Source organism: Oenanthe melanoleuca, chromosome 7 (genome assembly GCF_029582105.1).
Source record: "Oenanthe melanoleuca isolate GR-GAL-2019-014 chromosome 7, OMel1.0, whole genome shotgun sequence".
In the NCBI taxonomy this organism is placed as follows: Eukaryota; Metazoa; Chordata; class Aves; order Passeriformes; family Muscicapidae; genus Oenanthe; species Oenanthe melanoleuca.
Window position 1 is genome coordinate 17,386,488 of NC_079341.1, and position 17,793 is coordinate 17,404,280.

General features: G+C 37.4%; 2 protein-coding genes across 4 annotated transcripts in view; one reads left to right on the forward strand and one right to left on the reverse strand.

Annotated features, from left to right (window-relative positions):
* LOC130255666 (neurabin-1-like) overlaps nucleotides 1-4,230 on the forward strand; it is a 38,314-nt gene extending 34,084 nt beyond the window's left edge. For all 3 annotated transcript variants that reach the window (XM_056496615.1, XM_056496614.1, XM_056496617.1), the window contains 2 exons: nucleotides 1,283-1,471; nucleotides 2,827-4,230. In XM_056496615.1, coding sequence (XP_056352590.1) covers nucleotides 1,283-1,471; nucleotides 2,827-2,994 — 357 coding nt within the window. In that variant the 3' untranslated portion in view covers nucleotides 2,995-4,230. The remainder of the gene's footprint in view (nucleotides 1-1,282; nucleotides 1,472-2,826) is intronic.
* A 655-nt stretch (nucleotides 4,231-4,885) lies between these two features.
* On the reverse strand, nucleotides 4,886-17,417 carry PDK1 (pyruvate dehydrogenase kinase 1). Its single transcript, XM_056496621.1, has 11 exons — nucleotides 17,180-17,417; nucleotides 14,227-14,368; nucleotides 12,733-12,804; nucleotides 12,029-12,213; nucleotides 11,644-11,733; nucleotides 11,308-11,385; nucleotides 10,631-10,707; nucleotides 9,854-9,952; nucleotides 8,826-8,936; nucleotides 7,591-7,704; nucleotides 4,886-7,461 (listed from the first exon to the last, which is right to left on the reverse strand). Exons 1-11 carry the CDS (start codon nucleotides 17,310-17,312, stop codon nucleotides 7,321-7,323), a joined length of 1,242 nt encoding a protein of 413 aa, XP_056352596.1. The 5' UTR covers nucleotides 17,313-17,417; the 3' UTR covers nucleotides 4,886-7,320.
* Nucleotides 17,418-17,793: the final 376 nt, after the last annotated feature.

Consider the following 17,793-nt stretch of genomic DNA (forward strand, 5'->3'; position numbering starts at 1 on the left):
TAAGCCTGGAGGACTCCTCCATAGTGCAGTCTGTGAGCTGCTCTAATCTGTGCTGCTTGGACAAACTGGTTCAGAAAGGCCCCAAGATTCTGTCAGACAACAGCAATCCTCTAAAGAAATTAAACAATCTGGATCTTTTTCTTTTTCTGACAAAAAAAATGTTTCCCCTCATACGTGTCTTTCATATTGTGTGCTCAGATCCATTGTGTTGTATGATCAGATCATGTGACAAGCCTACATCTCACTATCTTTGATTTGCAATCACCACAATCATTTTGTTACATCAATCAACTCTCCTAAATATTCCATCAAACAAGCTGGATTTTGTGAGATCCCTTTGCCTGGCAGCTGTAGTTGTTCACCTGTGATTTAACAGGGTCATCTCTCAAATCCGTAACTAGGAATCTCCTTTTTTCCATGTTTTCTGTTTACAAATGTGTATAAGGCTTGCTGGAAAGGGGGACCATATTTTCTGCAGCTTGCAAGTATCTTGGATGAGTAGTGGAAGCTGCTCAGTGGAGCAGTCTGCAAGCCTAATGCAGCCTGTACTCAGTCATTAGCTAGTGAGAGATGATTCTGGATAGTTGTTAAAACTTCAGTTAACTGATGTTACTGACTGTAGTGCCACACTGGAATTTCTTCTCCACAGACACTGCTTTAGGCAAATAGCAATACCTTCTCCTCTCAGAAGCAAAATTAAATTGAAGCAGGGTGCCTCAAAAGTTCTGTGAGCTGGCAAAGTGCATTTTCAGAGGAAGTCTACAAGCTGCTATGTTTCTGAAATGGTCATCTTCTATTTGGGCAGACCTTTTAAAATGTTGATGTAATTGCACTAGTTCAAAGAATGAACAGTCTTCTCTTTACAAATGTACAATATGTAATAAAACTGTACTTAGAACCAGATTTACTGGCTACTAGAATTGCTTTTATTCTGGATTTCCATCACTTAACAATAATAGAGTTGAAGTACTTGAAAATTCTTCATGCTGTGTAAGGTAGCATCTAACATTAAGACAGAGCTACCTTAACCAACTAACTGAGGAAGTGTGTTCATTGTTTGGATAGGTCCAATTTACCATTTATGTTCTCTGTTTCTGACTTAGTGTTGAATGTTGGAAGTGTCTTGTTTATAGTAAACTAGGAAAACTGATGTCAAGAACTTGACTTCTGGAGTAGAGCATGTTTAAAAATGCACTTTGTTAAACCAAACTCAACTGACAACTGGAATTCAACATACAGTCAAGTAAAACATTGCTTATGGTGACTTTTCTCAATTGGTTAGGCATTGGATGATGAATTTACAACAACAGGAAAGCAAAATCAATGGCACAGTAGACCTATTTCTGAATGGACCACCCAGCAAGTATGCCACTGGTTAATGGGAATGAACATGGAGCAGTATATTACGGAGTTCACAGCTATGAATGTAGATGGACAGCAGCTGATGCAGCTCGACAGTGAGAAGTTGAAGGTATGTGAACATCCCAGGATAGATTTGTAACTGTATAGGCTTCACTGCTTATTTAGACATATTTTTAACCTACAAAGTCCAATTTTCTGGTTTTGTGGCTTTTTAAGGGAGTTACTTGCTCTTGTTATTTTGAGTTGCTTTTGAAATACTTGGAGACTGTGTAGTTAGGTGGTAGTTAGTAATTGATTGTAAATTAAAGACAGCCTGTTTTTAGCCAAAAAAATAACAAATATTGCTTCTTTGTTTGTACCTGGAGGAAATGAAAGGAAGCATAATTTTCCAACGAGTCTTGATACATCTGTCAGCAATAGGTCATATCAAAATAATATCCGGCCAATTCAAATAGAATTGCAGGATCCAGTTTTAGAAATCGGCTTCTTCGACATTTCCTCTTCAAATGGGAAGGCTAAAATCCTATCTGGTGAAATTTTAAATGTTTCAAGTTTTTACTCCTGCCAAAAATACATATTCTGATATCTTTTGAGCCTTTTTTTGCCATTTTACACCTAGAAACTGCAGTGTGTATGTATCCCTTGTAGTGCTGGTAAATTCCTGCAGTTTTTCTTTCTCGTTAAGGTTATGAGACTGCATTGTGGACAGGCAAGATGTACAGCTAGAAGAGGTTCATTAGTCTATTCTGGTGTAAGGCAAATTATTATTAATGATCAATAGCAGAAGTTGAGGGGCGTAGAGGGGGGAAAAGGTATTCTAACTTCAGTCTGGAGAATATGCCTGCATCTTAAATAGACATGCAACACTATTTTATAAATGTCATGGGCACAGAGAAAATGTCATGGCCTGTCAGGTGAGTGTCTCCAGGTGTGGAACCTTGAGCGCTGATGCCTGAACTCAAGGTGCACCTGGTGCCGCTCGGGCTGACACGGGGCCAGCGCGGTCAGGCTCTGGAGTCCCGTGCTGCCACCTGCTGCTCGCAAATCGAGGTGCACCGTCCGCTTCTGAGGCCCTTACTAATAATACACTTTAAACTCCTTAAAATTAAACAGTAGTTACTGAGTAGCAACTCCTCGTGTATAAAAGCAGCTAGAAAAATACCTGGAGACTACTACCTATGATGTTATTTTCTGGAAATTTTTAGGGGTTTAAATGTTTGCAAAATGCAACACAAAACTGTTATTTCACAGCTGAAGAGTTGGCTGTGGTTTCCTGACATGCCTTGTAACCCAGATGATTATTTACAATGTTTTTGAGGCCCTAGGTCTTTATTTTTCAAATAAACAGGCTATCTTGTTAAAAAGTGAATAACACTTATTTATATTGTTAATGCACAAACACTGTCAACAGTGCTGTTGAAAAAAAATACTGATGAGGTTTTGTTTTGTTTCCCTCCTCCAAAGACGCTGGGAGTTTCCAGTCAAAATGACCGATCAACAATAAAGAAAAAAATAAAGGATATTAGAAAAACACAGGAAAAACTGGAAAAGCAGAAGGAAAAGGTTCAAAAGAAGGAGAAAGAAGTTCGTAAGACTGGCAGAGTGGTGGCCACTCTTGAATCAAGCTGCTAAAATGACCATTTTATTTTAGTGCAGACTTGCCTAATCTTGAGGAAGTTCAGCAGATTTGTATATAACTGTACAATTGAGGGAGGAGGGAAAGTGCAACAGTTCAATGTGGTAGGTGGTTTTTTTACTTTTTAATTGTGGTCCCTCCCCATTACAGCCCAATAAAATGAAATAATGTTTTCAGTATTTTTATTTCTAGTTGACTCTGCCTGTACTAATAGACAATAATTCAGCTTTCTGCCTTAAGTAACATGTCTGCTTCTAAGGTGTCATACACCCTTTTCATTGAAATTGATGTTTGTGAAAAGTAGAATACTGTATTAAAAATCATTCCAGTGTTAGTCAACTAGCATTTGATAGAGTTGAAGCTGATAGAGGGACAATAGAAAAATCCTGCCAACACATTCAGTCTGTCACAGTCTGTTTATCTGTTGCCACTAAAGATGTATAGTAAAAGTTAAGTTTAAGAAAATGGTAATGTCAAATTAATTTAAAAAGTAAGCATGTGTTTCGAATTTAAGATTATTTTAATTCTTGTACTTCTGGAACTTCATTCAAAGTTCACTTTAGTAGCACATTGTTTTTGAATTCTATGTGTTGCAATTTACTGAGAAAGTAACATGAAATGCTAAGTAGTTTTCACAAACTACATATCCTAAGCATAATGCTAAGTTTTCTGTACACTACCCGTATGGTGTTGGGACAAGGTTTAAGCCTATAAATAAGATCCTTTTTAACCTATTTTTCCTAAATAATAGATAGTTTTATAGATTTATGCTATGAATAAGATCAATTTGCAATACATGTATTTCTCTTTTCTACAAGCTACAAGATTTTTTGTGGACCAAATTTATATATTTGCTAATTTTAAACAATACTGTTTTTCAGACTTAAAATACTGCGGGAAGAATTGTAGGAAAAATGATCACTGACGCACTGGGTTTCTGCCTTGTATTTAAATGTTCAGTTGTAGACTACATATTATTTCTCTTTAAAGGAGGATTTGATTCTTGAAATAGCTTAGAACATGACTTGGTGTTTTGTATATTTACATACTATTTTCTAGAGATACTACAAGAGCACTTCTTTAATTTAGATTATTCCAGAAACAGACTAGATTAAATATCAGTTCCACCCTAGAATGGACTAGAATAAAACTTACATAGTTCATTTATGTGGACCAAGTTCTCCTTTAAATCTATGGACTGTTTTTCATTTTAATTAAATGAATGAACTTCACTGTTGGTGTTTCACATTTATTATTTTTTGTATAAATGTCGTAAGAATTTCAGCAACAGGACTATGTGGAAATGCTTCTGCACACTAGGCATTTCCAAAATAAAGTTTGAAAATCTTGGTAATAATTACTTTTTAAAAGAGATTATATTTCAGTTTTATGCATTCTTTGGTCAAGATTTTAACTTACTTACTTTGTTCACAGTAGCTTTGAGTTGTATGTCAAACTTACAGACCTTGAACCTAAAGAGGAATGCTGCCCTACTGATTAAAGAGAAAGGAATTAGAAGTATGGAATCATCAAATGCTCAGGATCTCCCACGTAAAACCACCCTTTAACTAATTCAGTCATGAAAACTGAGTGTTCTCTCAGCTAGAACACAGACTATTTCTAGAACAACGTATTGCCCCTTTCTCTTTAACCCTACTGTTGCACCCTGGGAAGAGTTTTCTCATGAAGGAGACTAGTGGAAGTAATGGTTTCAGAGGTTTCCCTATGTGCAGAGCTGTTACAGGTAAGGAGGGGCCATAGAAGGGATGATAAACTGCCCTGGCACCTGAACAGAGAAACACTGATTATCACAGCCCACAGCGTTGATCAAGAAAGCTGGCTGCATGGAACAAGCTCAGTATCAAGCAACACAATCACCCAACAAAGTTTCATTTTTTACAACAGTTTTAATGAATAAATGCAGCAATTCTTTCAAAAAATTAACACAAACCAAGATTAATTTTATAGTGCAAGACTGAGCTAATTTGCATACAAAACTATTAATCTCAGCATTTTGATAGTATACTACTTTTCTGTAGTGATTCCCTTCAACTTGACCAGTGTGTTCACAATTACTTCAGTATAGTAATGAAAATTCTAAACACAAAACTTGCCTTCTGCACTTCTATTTAAACCAAAAGTTATTAAAGATCAAATTTTTAACTAGGATTAAATATTGTAAATCAGAACACTGTGCATTTGTGTTTTCACCACAATCATTTGGGGTGGCAGGTGAGTAGATAACTACAAATATAATCATAGAGCAAGTTGCTCTAGTAATCAGAATTCAATTTAGCTGAGAACATGAGACTTCATTACAGTAATATCTAAAATACTTAATAGACTTTGTAGAAAACAAACCGTTAGCTTTTCTTCAGAAATACCGATTACTAAAATTAATTGAGTTAGTTAAAAGATTTAAAGGCTAGAATGCTCAGCTTTAGACCTGAGTTTTTAAAAACCCTTGCTGTAACTTTCAGCTTTAGTTTAGCAAAAGCAATAGCTGCAAGTGTCCATCCCAACATTTGTACAGGCCCCATTTTACACAATGTGGCATTTCTCATGTCCTCTTGCAGGGCCAAAGGAAGAGAACACCTGGAGCCATGAAGATTGAGAGGTGTGCCAGTTACCACCTTGCATCCTTGTAAGAAAAAAAAATAGGGACCTCAAAGGTGCCCACAAGCTTGAGTTGTATAGGTAACCCTACTGTTCTGGTGGCAATGAAGATAAAATAATCCTCCTTCAGACTGTCACGTTTAACTGTGTATACAGCCTAGTCTGTAATGCACTTCTATTATTAAAGTTATCTATATTATCTTAACCAGGCTTTAAAACCATTTCATTGTTTTGCAGAACTTGGCTAGGGAGGTAGCAAGTGATCAATCTTGAATCTGATTCAGCTACAGCTAGAGTAGCATGACTTTAATTTCCAACATCCCAACCATCCCCTTCATTTGTAGTATCTCACCTTCTCTGCACAGAGATAGTAAACTAGCAAAAGCTAGGTTTATTGTTTCTGAGAGGGATTATGCTTGTCTGCTGCAGAATAAAACCCACAGAATTACATGCAGTTTAATTAACTGAGAATAGGATTAGTTTTCAATGGCTTTAACTGCATCACTCCAAAAATTTTCAGGAATTACAGGGATCAAGGTGCAACATGGATTGCATGTGATTTGAACAAAGCACATACAGTAGGCATTAAGTTGAATTCTTTAAGGACTCTGTATCTGAAATACAAGATTCATTCCACTCTCTATCTTTCCCTCTATGTTCTGTCTTTGACTGATTAATATATTCTGGTTATCATGTTTATGTTATAGTGTGACTTCCAGTTACTACAAAAATGAGGCCAGAAACTTATCACAAATTCAAAGGTATTTTCAAAAACTGTTAGTTCCACTTACTCCTGAGAAGGTAGTTTATACTGTCAAAGTAATAGAGATGCCCTATTACAGACAAATTTTAATAATCTGTTTATTAAAATAGTTTCCATTTACAGCTGAACCTGACATACCCAAGTCTGAGATCTTACAAAGGCTAAAATGTTGATACTGCATTTTGGTATGACCTACAGAAATACAGGCAAATGCAAGACAACATTTCTCTACTGTACACAAGCCAGTGCTATTTTTAAATTCACAATGATAAGGGCAAGATATATATTTCACATCTATTATATATTCACATTACAACCAAAGAAATACAATTGATGCCACATACCTGAGATACATTATACCAGTAGTAGCTTTTTACGTTTTTTTTCCTTACAGAGGTGTGATTTCTACAGCTGAAAAAAACCCTTGATGTAGGCAACATATCTAACTTCACAAAATTAAGCTTCAGCATGCTTAAGGTAAAAGAAAGTGCCATACAGTTGCAAAGGCATAGCAATGAGCTCAGTATTTCTTACACGAGTTTTTCATTAATCTGTAGAATCGTATAATGGAAGAATGTTTCAGTGAGCTTTTTCAATAGTTTTTCTAATAAACTTGTTTTGTAATTGTACAAATTAATACCAGACGTAATAGCTGTTGCACTGATCCCTATAAAAACAAAAATACCGCTCCTTTGACTTGGCTCTTAGAGCAGTCATAAAAAAAAGAATATTAAGTATGACCTTTCCTTATAAATGCAGGTTTGGGGGTTTTGGTGGCTGTTGCTTTTTTAATTTCAGAAAAGCCTAATTACACTAAGCTTTCTGTTACACCACTTAAAATTACTTTCATGTATCAAAAGTGGATCAATGTCTTGGTATAAATCAGGTCTTCTAAATTCCCTTTGCAGACAAACCTACTTCTTAGGAGCTGCTGAGGAAAAAGCTACATACTGCGAAAAGTGGTCATGTCCTTTGGCTCACTGCTTGGCACACACCAATCATCAGCTTCATGGTTTGCTTTATAATGTTTCCAGGCTGCTTTGTTGTATACAGGGAGTCTTTCAATTGATTCTGTTGATAAGGCCTGTAAGGAGAAAAGGCTGCAGCTGATGATTCTTTTTAAATGAAGTTATCATAACACAACAAGGAGTTCCATTAGTAGTTCAGATCAGAGTTGCTGATAAATGTAAAATGGTAGAATGTTACATCGTACCTTGATGTAAATAACTGCATCTGTACCGTAGCCTTCTAAGGAATAGAGTTTCAGGTCTCCTTGGAAGTACTGTGCATACAGACGTGATATGGGTAAGCCATAACCAAATCCAGCCTGATCAGGAGAAAAAGTATACTTCTGTTAATTGCATTAATCAGTGGCATTTTCTGTTTTAATAGGTAAAATAGACAAACTAAGCATGATGTTTAACAGTGAGTTCAGGTGTTAAATATTCTGCCTGCCCGCCTTTCCACGCCCCCCCAAGATATTACATACCCCAAAATGAGAAGAATGAGAAAACTCTTTGATTCTTTTGTCAGTCAGGGCTGGAGATAACACTTCTTGCATTATGGTAGCTTTTTGAAGAGATGCCATTAGAGAAAACTGTGCTGAGTCTGACTCACACCTCATGGAGATACTAATCTTAAGTACTCAGTGTTCTTCATCAGTATACATATAAAATACTCAAGACACAATGTCTATGCATTTGCCGCTTATACTGAAATTCTACCAAACTCTGGCTGCAGTAGCAGGACGAAGCCCAAAATTGTTAAGCATGAATTTTTGTTTAAATACTAGATTTTAGAGGTGATCTCTCAATGAGCATACACAACATACTCTGTAAAGATCTCATGTTTAGTGAGTTGCAGAGTAATCTACATGCAGAACTACATATATGTTTAAATTATGCAATGTGGGGGAATAAATACAGGAAGCTGTTCAGAGATTCTAATTTCTGAGACCTTAGGCTTTATTTCTTGTGCACTTAAAACATTCACATGAGACCAGAGTGGATTCTACATATGGCATGTCACATCTATGTAGCTTCATCCTTGCTGGGGGTTGGTACAATTGACTACACAATACAAATGAACTTTGCCTTGATCTAAAGTTATTGCTATAATTATTTTTGCTTTCGTTCAGTGCTTACAAAAATAATTCTGAATCCTGCTCTCACTGCAGTATGTGCAGCATAGCTAAGTATTCTGCTTGAGGTGGCTGATCTTTAGATTTAGAAGAGAAAAAGACAATCTTAAACAAATTTAAATAATTTTTAGTATTTTATGCCATTTCCCAGTTATTTTTTGAAATTACTTTAACTAAGCTTGAATTAAATAAAATTCAAATACTACTCAATGTATTATCTATAAAATCAGTATTTCATAGCTTTGGCTAAATGGTTTTTGTGACAATCAGACCTATCCATGATGCCAGGGTATAAAAGACTTGCATACCAAAGGTGTAGCTCGTGATGTCTCAACACGAGGACGTGGTGCTGTTGAATACATATAGTTGAACAGTCTGTCAATTTTCCTCATAGGAACACCACCACCACGGTCACTCATCTGGAACAAGAAGGAGCATTTAGCTTTACATCCCTGAATACATTTTTATAAAAGACAGCTTCTCTCAAACAATAAGCCAGAGAAAGTTACGGTAAAGTATTATTTGAAGCTAAGTTAGAGATTTTCTTTAATTCTCATCTTCAACAATGCCCAAAGAGAGATGAATCCTTCCCTTTCATCCCTTATCCAAACCATTACATTAAATATTGTCATAAGAAGCATTCATCATCTCTTGAATGGAAGGAAATTCTGCTTGAATTGTGCATTGCTTTTATCTTGTTCATAACACACTTTTGTCTGAAGTTACTATCTATACCTTTTAGCAAATGCTAGGTTCTCTGTGTATTTTCCTTCTATTCCTCAAGAATACTGCATTTAAATATAATTTACTAAAACCTATTACTTCAAGGAGTAAGTCAAAGGAGTTGTTTTACTACAGTTTAGTTAGACCTATGAAAAGCCCAGTGCTTGCAATTGGTCTTTGAAATCAAACATGGATGTTGTACAGAAAAAGAAGAAAATGCAAATTGTACTTCAGGAGGTTTGTTTTGTGTGGAATATACAATATATATTTCCATTTCTTCAGTTGTTTCACACCTGTATAGCTCTGTCATTGTCACTTAGAAAATGTTGATGTTATAATGTATAAAGATGCTACTTAATTTTTAGTCTTAATTTCTTCTAAGCTAGGCAAGACACAAGTACAGGATGCTATTGCAGAGCCCTCAGTGTGACTGCAGCCTCTTTATGAGGCAGTATGTGAAATTTCATAAGGGCTTTTTTACTTACATACGTCATCACATACAATCTATTGATGGAACCAGATCACCACCTCAAGTTAATAATATGCTGCTCATGACAGAAAAAAAAAAACCCTAATCAAAATAACCTTCAGAATAGTAAAAAAAAATTAGTACCTTCACAGTTAAATCCTCATTTCCCAATGTGATGTGTACATGAATTGCAGGATAAATGCAGTGATCAGCATTATGTTCCATGGTGGCTCTCATTGCATTCTGTAATTTTTCAAATACAACTTAAATCCTGTTCACTTCGTACATTATCTTAAAATATCAATCTAGCAGTTATTTTTATCATATATTTAAGAATCAGAACAAATGTATATTTGTTTAGATTTTTTTTTTATATTCCTGGTTTATTCAGTATTAGTATATATTTAGTTTATTAGAATACAGAGACTTCAAATATTTAATTTTTTTAAAGGAAACTTGAATAGTTTAATATACAGCATTTGTGTTCCAGAATTCTTTATAATGCACATAGTACATGCAATGTGACACAAAGTCCAAGAAAAGTCTAGGACTAAACTGTCTGAGGAAACCTCTATTGGACTTGTTAAACATTCTACTATGTTTGAAGATATACAATTTATGGGATATCTTATTCTCACTTGCTTTATACTGTCTTCATACATCTTAAGATTTTAGCTGTCTACTCAGAAGGTATTCAGTGGCTAGGTAAAAGAGATACATCTTCCAAAGCTGTTAATTTTCTATGCAATTACTGTTTCTCTAATAGTACACAATAGCTGTGTTGCTGCAGTCAAACAGCAAGAAGTTTGCACTTGCAGAAACAAGCTGTGATCTAGAACTGGTTCAAAAAGTCAAAGCAATGCAATCTCAGTAAACAAAGATGTATGAAAGAATTGTGTAATTAATGTTAAGTGCACAGACCTTGAAAAGTTCAAAAACCATGTGATAGAGATGTGATGGCACATACACCACTTGCATGGGCTGTCCTGGTGATTTAACTGGAGAGAAGAGAGTCTAAATAACTAAACAGCAAATGAGATGTCTTTTATTAATTTCCACAGTAATTCAAAACTTAAATTTGCATTGTTAAATTTAAAAAAGGAAAATTTAAACAGAAATCTTTGAAAAACTTTATGCTAATCAAAAGTCACAATTGAGATTTTCAAATGTTGCTTTAGATATCAATCTTAGAACCCACTATGGGATCACTAGGGCATATCATAGTTGTTTTCAAATAACCTCCTCATAGGTGTGGTAAAGATGGAATGGAACATCTTGTATAAATCTTTAACGTGTCACAATAAACACAGAGGGTGAGATGCAGTAATGTCAGGTGAAAACACACGAAATCTTAGCAAGGGAAGGAGCCACTAAAATTTATTATATCAACAGCTATAGCATCAAAAACTTCTGCTCATGTCAGTGTTCTGATTAAAGGGAGGAATGGGGAAATCATTCTGCCAGATTTTTAAAAAGCCCAATTTACGACAGTAGATACAGAGAACATGTGAACTATTTGAAAAGCAGAACATTTCACCACCAGCTCCTTTAGAAGCCATCATGATGTTAAAGAGCATGCCTTGACCACATTCACTTACCATTCAACTCTTCAAGGATAAGTTCTGGAGAGCTCATATAATATAAATCACAAAGTCTCTTTGCATTTTCATAGCCATCTATAATAAAAAGCATAGGAAGTTACATTTCCCCTACGCCCTATTTTTTTTTCTCCATTAGAGTCTGCCAAAAAAACCCCAATATTTGAAAGTACTGTGTACTGTCAGGGAGATTAGTATTTTTTCAGAAAAACTGTATTTATAGGAAAAAGAAACAAAATTGTATTTCACGTCAAATAGAACTGCTCCAAGCAGGAAATAACAAAACAATGTATGCATATCAGTTTTAAGATTCTTGTTTTTATCATCTGAATTTACCTCTAATAACTTCAACAACATTGCAGTTAGGATCAATGCTTCCAATGTGTTTTGGATGAGCTGGATTAATTTTCCCACCAAACAGTAAAGCTGAAAAAAAAGAAAACATCATTTAATATCCAGCATAACTTTGTAATTTTAGTTTGTGTCTTCAGTTTAGCAAATTAGAAAATTTATGGGCAATCTATAATTTCAGTCCTCACCATACTGAAAAGCCTACTGTTAATAAATATTTTAGGAATTTTATTAAGAATGAGTTATAAATGGCAAGGCAAATAGTATCTTCATAAGCAGCACCTTAGTACATATTAAGCACTTAAACATTAAAGGAAAATACAGTTGACATGGTACAGATATTTCCCCTCCTTTCAACACTGGCACCTACAGTGTTGATTTAAGAGCATTCTGATTGAAATGCGACTCATGTAGAAGCGGTCTAAAAAATACTGCACGTTCTGTGAGGTCACTGGATCAATGCCAAAGCTTTCCTTGTACTCTATCACTCCTTGAGCCATCGTAGGAATTACATCATTGTGCCGATTCCGGATTTTTATCACAGTATCTGTAAAACTAAAATGAATACAGTTAGTATTTCACTTTCAAGGGAATTTAATACTTCGGCAAACAGAGTGCCTCTGTACAAAAATGAAGATTTACATACAAAAATATTATATCTGCCTACTGCAGTAAGAAGGCAGGTCAGTCTTTACAGCATATTTCAGGTGACTAGCATTGAAACAATCAGTAATCCACTTTTTTGACTATTTATAAAATGAGTATTTATTTATTATCTTGATTCTGCCAAGAGAAAGAGAACACTGTGCCAACTGTTTTCATGCAGAACTACCAATGCCTGCCAAGTGGCACTTACAGTCAGCCAGCACTGACCAGAGCATTCTATAGAGTGACATTATGCTAAAGTGCTTAATTTCCTGTTTTAATGTACCCTCCTTTTAGGCACAGGGGATGACATTGCTGCAATTCTTCTGTAAAGATTTGAGATAGGAAATTTTTTTCAGCTATTGTTTTCTTGACAGTCCTTCCATACAGTATTAACCAGATATAACATATGTGACAGCAAAGCCTTACCTCTGAATAGTCCCTGAATCTTCTGAGCTTTTGTCCTTAAAGTCAAGAATCTCCTGAAGACTTTGGACATACCTTTCAATGAAACAAACAGGATAAAGATCAATTCTAATATGCCTCCCTAGATCTCTGGTTAGCAATTTGTGGTCTTCCAATGTCACGTGTTTCCAAATCATTCTACCTGTCTCCCTGTGAATTTTAGATTCATTTGAATCTATTTATGATCTTTGCTTCCAAAATTTCCAGCACAATGAATCACATGATTGATTTAATTAGAATGCACAAAATATCATCTTTGTATTTTAAACCCAGTAGGTGATCACTTATTTGCAGCCCCTGCGCATTCCTGTTATAGAAGAATCTTTCCATTTGTTCATGATTTAAGTATTTCTGCCATCCCTTTCCTTAGATATGTATTTTCCAAGCTGAAGGATTCTATTTAGTTTCTCCTCACGTAGAAATTGTTCCAACCCCCTGATTATCCCTCTTGGTCTTTTCTGTTCAGGATGGAACTGCATGCAATTCAAGGGAATAATGGGCTAACACAGTGGTACAATTATATTCCTCCCCATTTGTTATTTAGTTCCTAACACTGTTTTCCTTCTTGCCATCAACTGACATATCCAGAAAAATATTCCCAGTAGCATAGAAATTTATTCTTCCATTGTACGGAAGCAAGCACACAGGGAGAGGAGGTTCTTCCCTGTGTTCAACTTTGCATTTGCCCAAACTGAATTAATTTCCCACTTGATCAGTATCATCTAGTATCATAAGAATGTAAGCATTTGTGTCTCATTAAGAGCCTTCATCTTCATTGATAGCTCTTTTCATATTCAGTCATCTAGTCAATCCCATTTACTGGCAGATTTTGGCAGATACCTTAACTTTAAAAGCCTTTACATAAATCCTTGTGCCTTTAGCAGTTACCAAGCAATCTCTTTGTTTTGCTTTCATCTTTAAAAAGTTTATGCCTATTCAAAGACATTCAAATAATGTTTTTTTAACTTTATTACCTTCATGTTCTCCCTGTTGTTTTACGTTTTGGCTTTGGGAACTTCCTATTGCTTTTTCTTCATATATTTATACCTTTACTCTAAATCTGCAATAACCCGTCTTGTAAATGGTTTGCTCTATGTTTGGCAAACATTTTGTGCCTTAGTCTGCTTCTGTTGTTTGCTTCAGTGAGCTTCTTCACTTTTAGGTAAGTTCCCTTTTCAACACTGTTCTGATAGATTTTTGTTTAAAAAGAAATTGTAATTTTTGATTGCTGATACATGAGTGTGTACAATCCTTAATGATTTTTTAAATTCCCTTGTGGGTTCTCTAATTGCTCCTAAATGTTTTTTCCCCACATATGTAAATTTAGTTTCTGATCACATTGGTATATTTAACATCTCAGTAACAAGCCTATGAATGTTCTTAAGAAGAAGAGAGTTCCTCCCACCTGTGTATATGCAGAAGGGCACCCTTCAAGGAATGGAATGTCACTGTTCTTACCAGCTCTGCACCAGCTGAACTGAAGGTGTTCTTAGGAGGTTGTCTGGAAGCAAGCTTATTTCCTTCATTATGTTTGCCAATCTCACAGGCAACTCTTGTCGCAGAAACATAAATGAAGTCTTTTCACAGGCATTTTCAGATCCTAAGATCAACATGGCATCAGAATGAAGTCAATACTTACAGCAGAGAACTACACAAACTTACTCTCTTGCATAAGAGGCCTATACCTTGATTTCAAGCTGACTCAGCTAGGCTGGTAAGCCAGTGTTTCTTTCATGGCAGCAGCACATTTGTATTTGAAAATTTATAGCATGCTGAAACCTTCCTGTTGCAGAAATGAGAATCTTCCATATATAAACAGCAACTAATGCAACAGTTACAGACCTATACTGTTCAACTTTAAATGCAGCTTCTGTCCATGTATATTGTTCATTTTATTTGCAGCAAACATTGACTCTAACCAGCACTGATCAAACAATATGTCATTCTGAGCATGACAGAGAAGCAAATGAAACCAGCAGAGGAACCTATTTATGAGAATGATGCTTGACGAAGTATTATAGTCCCATACACCCTGCTTTTCATCACTGATATTAGTGAACTATCATAAATCATCCCCAAACACTTTCAGAAAATAAATTCAGTAATATTGATCTCATTTTCAACTAAATCTGTTGTAGCCTGAATTCAGTCTTACAGGAACAGAAATCAGGTGAATGAATTCACATGAACAGTGAGAAAACAGCTACTCTGCTTAGCCATTAGGATACTAATACATTTAATTTTTTGAATTTTTAAAAGCTAAAAGTGAAAATACTGCCTCTCTTGATAACTGACCTGTCCTTTTGTAAGAACAAGTGTTATCTCTGGGGGTGGCAATTAAATGTGGTTATTAAAATCAAGACCTGCTTTTACTCCCACAAAGCTTGTTTTCCTAGGTGAGAAAGGAGGGTGCAGCATGGGGAAGAGTCTAAGAAATGCTGTACTTCATTCTCAGCCAGACTTCTTTCTAGACTTAAAGACTGTCTCGTAAACAGCATCTGAACTTCCTAACCTGCCCATCTGCTGCAGTCAAGTGCATACTTCAGGTCTGGTGTTTAAAAACAGGTACCTCCTAAAAATTAACTCCTGTGTTACTGCTCAGTTCACTCCTTCCATTTGGCACAGGGAAGCTGGGGAAGAAGATTAAAGGAAGGGATGAGGAAAGGAAAAAGGAAGCCTTAAACATGAAAAATCTTCACCACGTTGAAATAGAGCAGTTTACTTTAAAGCATGCAGACTCAGACACATAATAAACTACACTGATGAAAGAATGTCAGTTAAGAAAAAAGTAAATAATTTACAATAAATTCCTCCACAATGGCACTTACCAGCATTATGCACTGTATGATCTCTGCAGTCTATACCTAGGCAAAGAATGGGTAAAACTCCTACAGAAAATACTGTGGTCTTAATAACCCAAGACCAGACCTATATTTGCTTATAGAATATTTCATTTGTTTAAATTAGCTTTACCAGATTTTATTATTTCCTCTTCAACTGCTCTCACTCTTGCAAAAGGAAGGGAAAAAAATCCTTACTGAAAACACCATCAGATTGTAATGGCTACAGAATGTCTTACAGACAAATACTATCTCGGCCTTGGGCTCTTTTTTATTTCTGTTATTAGTTTTTATTCTGTGATTAAATCCTTAAACAAAAAAAGAGGGAAAAATATTGTAGAAGTTTTAAAGATTACTTTTACTTTATGTTTAGGTACTAAGTCTGTCTTTTGACAGAAGGAAGTAGTGTGCCTTGAAAACAAACACTGATTTTATGGTAAGCATTTTGTCAGTAGTGGTAAAATAATACAGGTAAAAAGCAAACTCTGAATTGCAAGATTCTTTGCTTAAAAGTACAGTAGCAACAGAACATATGGAATCTGGAGTTTTAAATGTCAGATATATTTCATCGCCACAAATGAAATGTTAAATAGGTGAAGTGACAGCAGATAATTGTGAGGAAGTCTTCTTTGTTAAGTCTTCCTGCTTATACAAAGTTTGGGGTTCTAGGATTAGTTCTGACTTAGGTTTTACTTGCAAAACTATAAAAAGCTATGAAACTATTAACTAGTTAAACATATAACACGTAAACATGTATGCACACCAAAGTGTCTTGTGTAGAGAAACAGATTATAGAATGGCTCCAACCTCGGGCTTTGAAAAGGTGTCTCAGTCTGACTTACACAACCTTTCTCTATGTGGTCTTTGCTTTAAAGCAGAACAGAAGAATTCCTGTGATCCCTTTTGTTTCCAAGCTGACAGTCAAACCTGGAAGCATTAGGAGTGGTTTTGGCACTGAGTATAAGAGTATTCTGTTACTGATTTACTAATTTTCAAGACTAGATTCCAAATCCTCCAGGATGGCTCTTAGTGCCTGCATCCTGTCCCTTCTCTCACACACCTTCTAAAACAGCAACATTTGGGTAGGATGTTTCTGTAGGGCCCATGCAAGTGACTGAGAAGTGATGAGTGCTTCAGCTCCTCAGTGCCAGCTGAGGCTAAACGCATCATGTGTTTGGAAGATGCCTTTAAAAGGCTGCCTGCCGCTTAGCAAAAAGCTTAACCAGTCTCACCTGAGTTACTATTCTAACGCTACCAGTTGTCACAGCTGTTCCCATCCTCTCCCCCAATACTGCGAGTTCAGAAAAAAAAAAAAAAACAAAAAAACACCCAACCACGCTGGTGGTGCCAAATACTGAAGTTTTCAGCTAAATTTCAACCTTGTCATAGTTGCGGTCTCCGGGAATGAGCCAACTGGGCAGAGGCAGAGCCTTTTTCTGCCAGACAGCACAGCACTAACAGATAAGCAACAGCCGGGCAGCGCTGACGGGGTGAGGGGTCGTGGCCGTCCCGCTCCGCACAGGCGCCCGTGGGAGGCGGGCAGCGGTCGAGGCGGCTCGGCAGGGACTCACCGAAGTCCAGAAACTGCTTCATGGAGAGCGGCGAAGGGGAGAAGCGTGAGTAGAAGTCCACCTGCTGCGGGATGTTGCCCGGGGAGGCGCTGCCCGGGGCAGCGCAGCGCAGAAGGGCTCGCAGCAGCCTCATGGTGCAGCTCGGTCCCCTCAGCTCAGGCCGGCCCGGCCGCCATTTCCCGCCGCGCCGCGCCGCTCCCCCGGCCCCTGCCCAGGCCGCGGCCGCCTCCGCCGGGAGGAGGTGCCCGAGGGGGTGGGTGTCTCCGCCCGGCCCGGCCCCGCAGCGGCGGCGCGGAGCAGAGGGCGGCTCTGAGGGAGCGGGGCGGGTGTCCGGAGCTGCCGGCGGCGCCTGAGGCGGGCGCTCCGCGGCCCCCCGGCGCCGTGAGGGCCCGACGGGAAAAGATGACGCTCTCTTCGTGGAGGAGCCCGGCCACGGACAGGTACGCTGCGTTACGGGTGCCGGTGCCTGCCCGGCGAAGGGCTGCGGGTGCGCCCTGCCCACGGGCGGGGAGCCGTGAGGGGGCCGGAGGGGCCGCGGCGAGGCCGAGAGATTGCCGTGCACCAGCGGCTCTCGCCTGCATTGAGGGCCCGGGGGCTCGGCCGGGCGGGCTCAG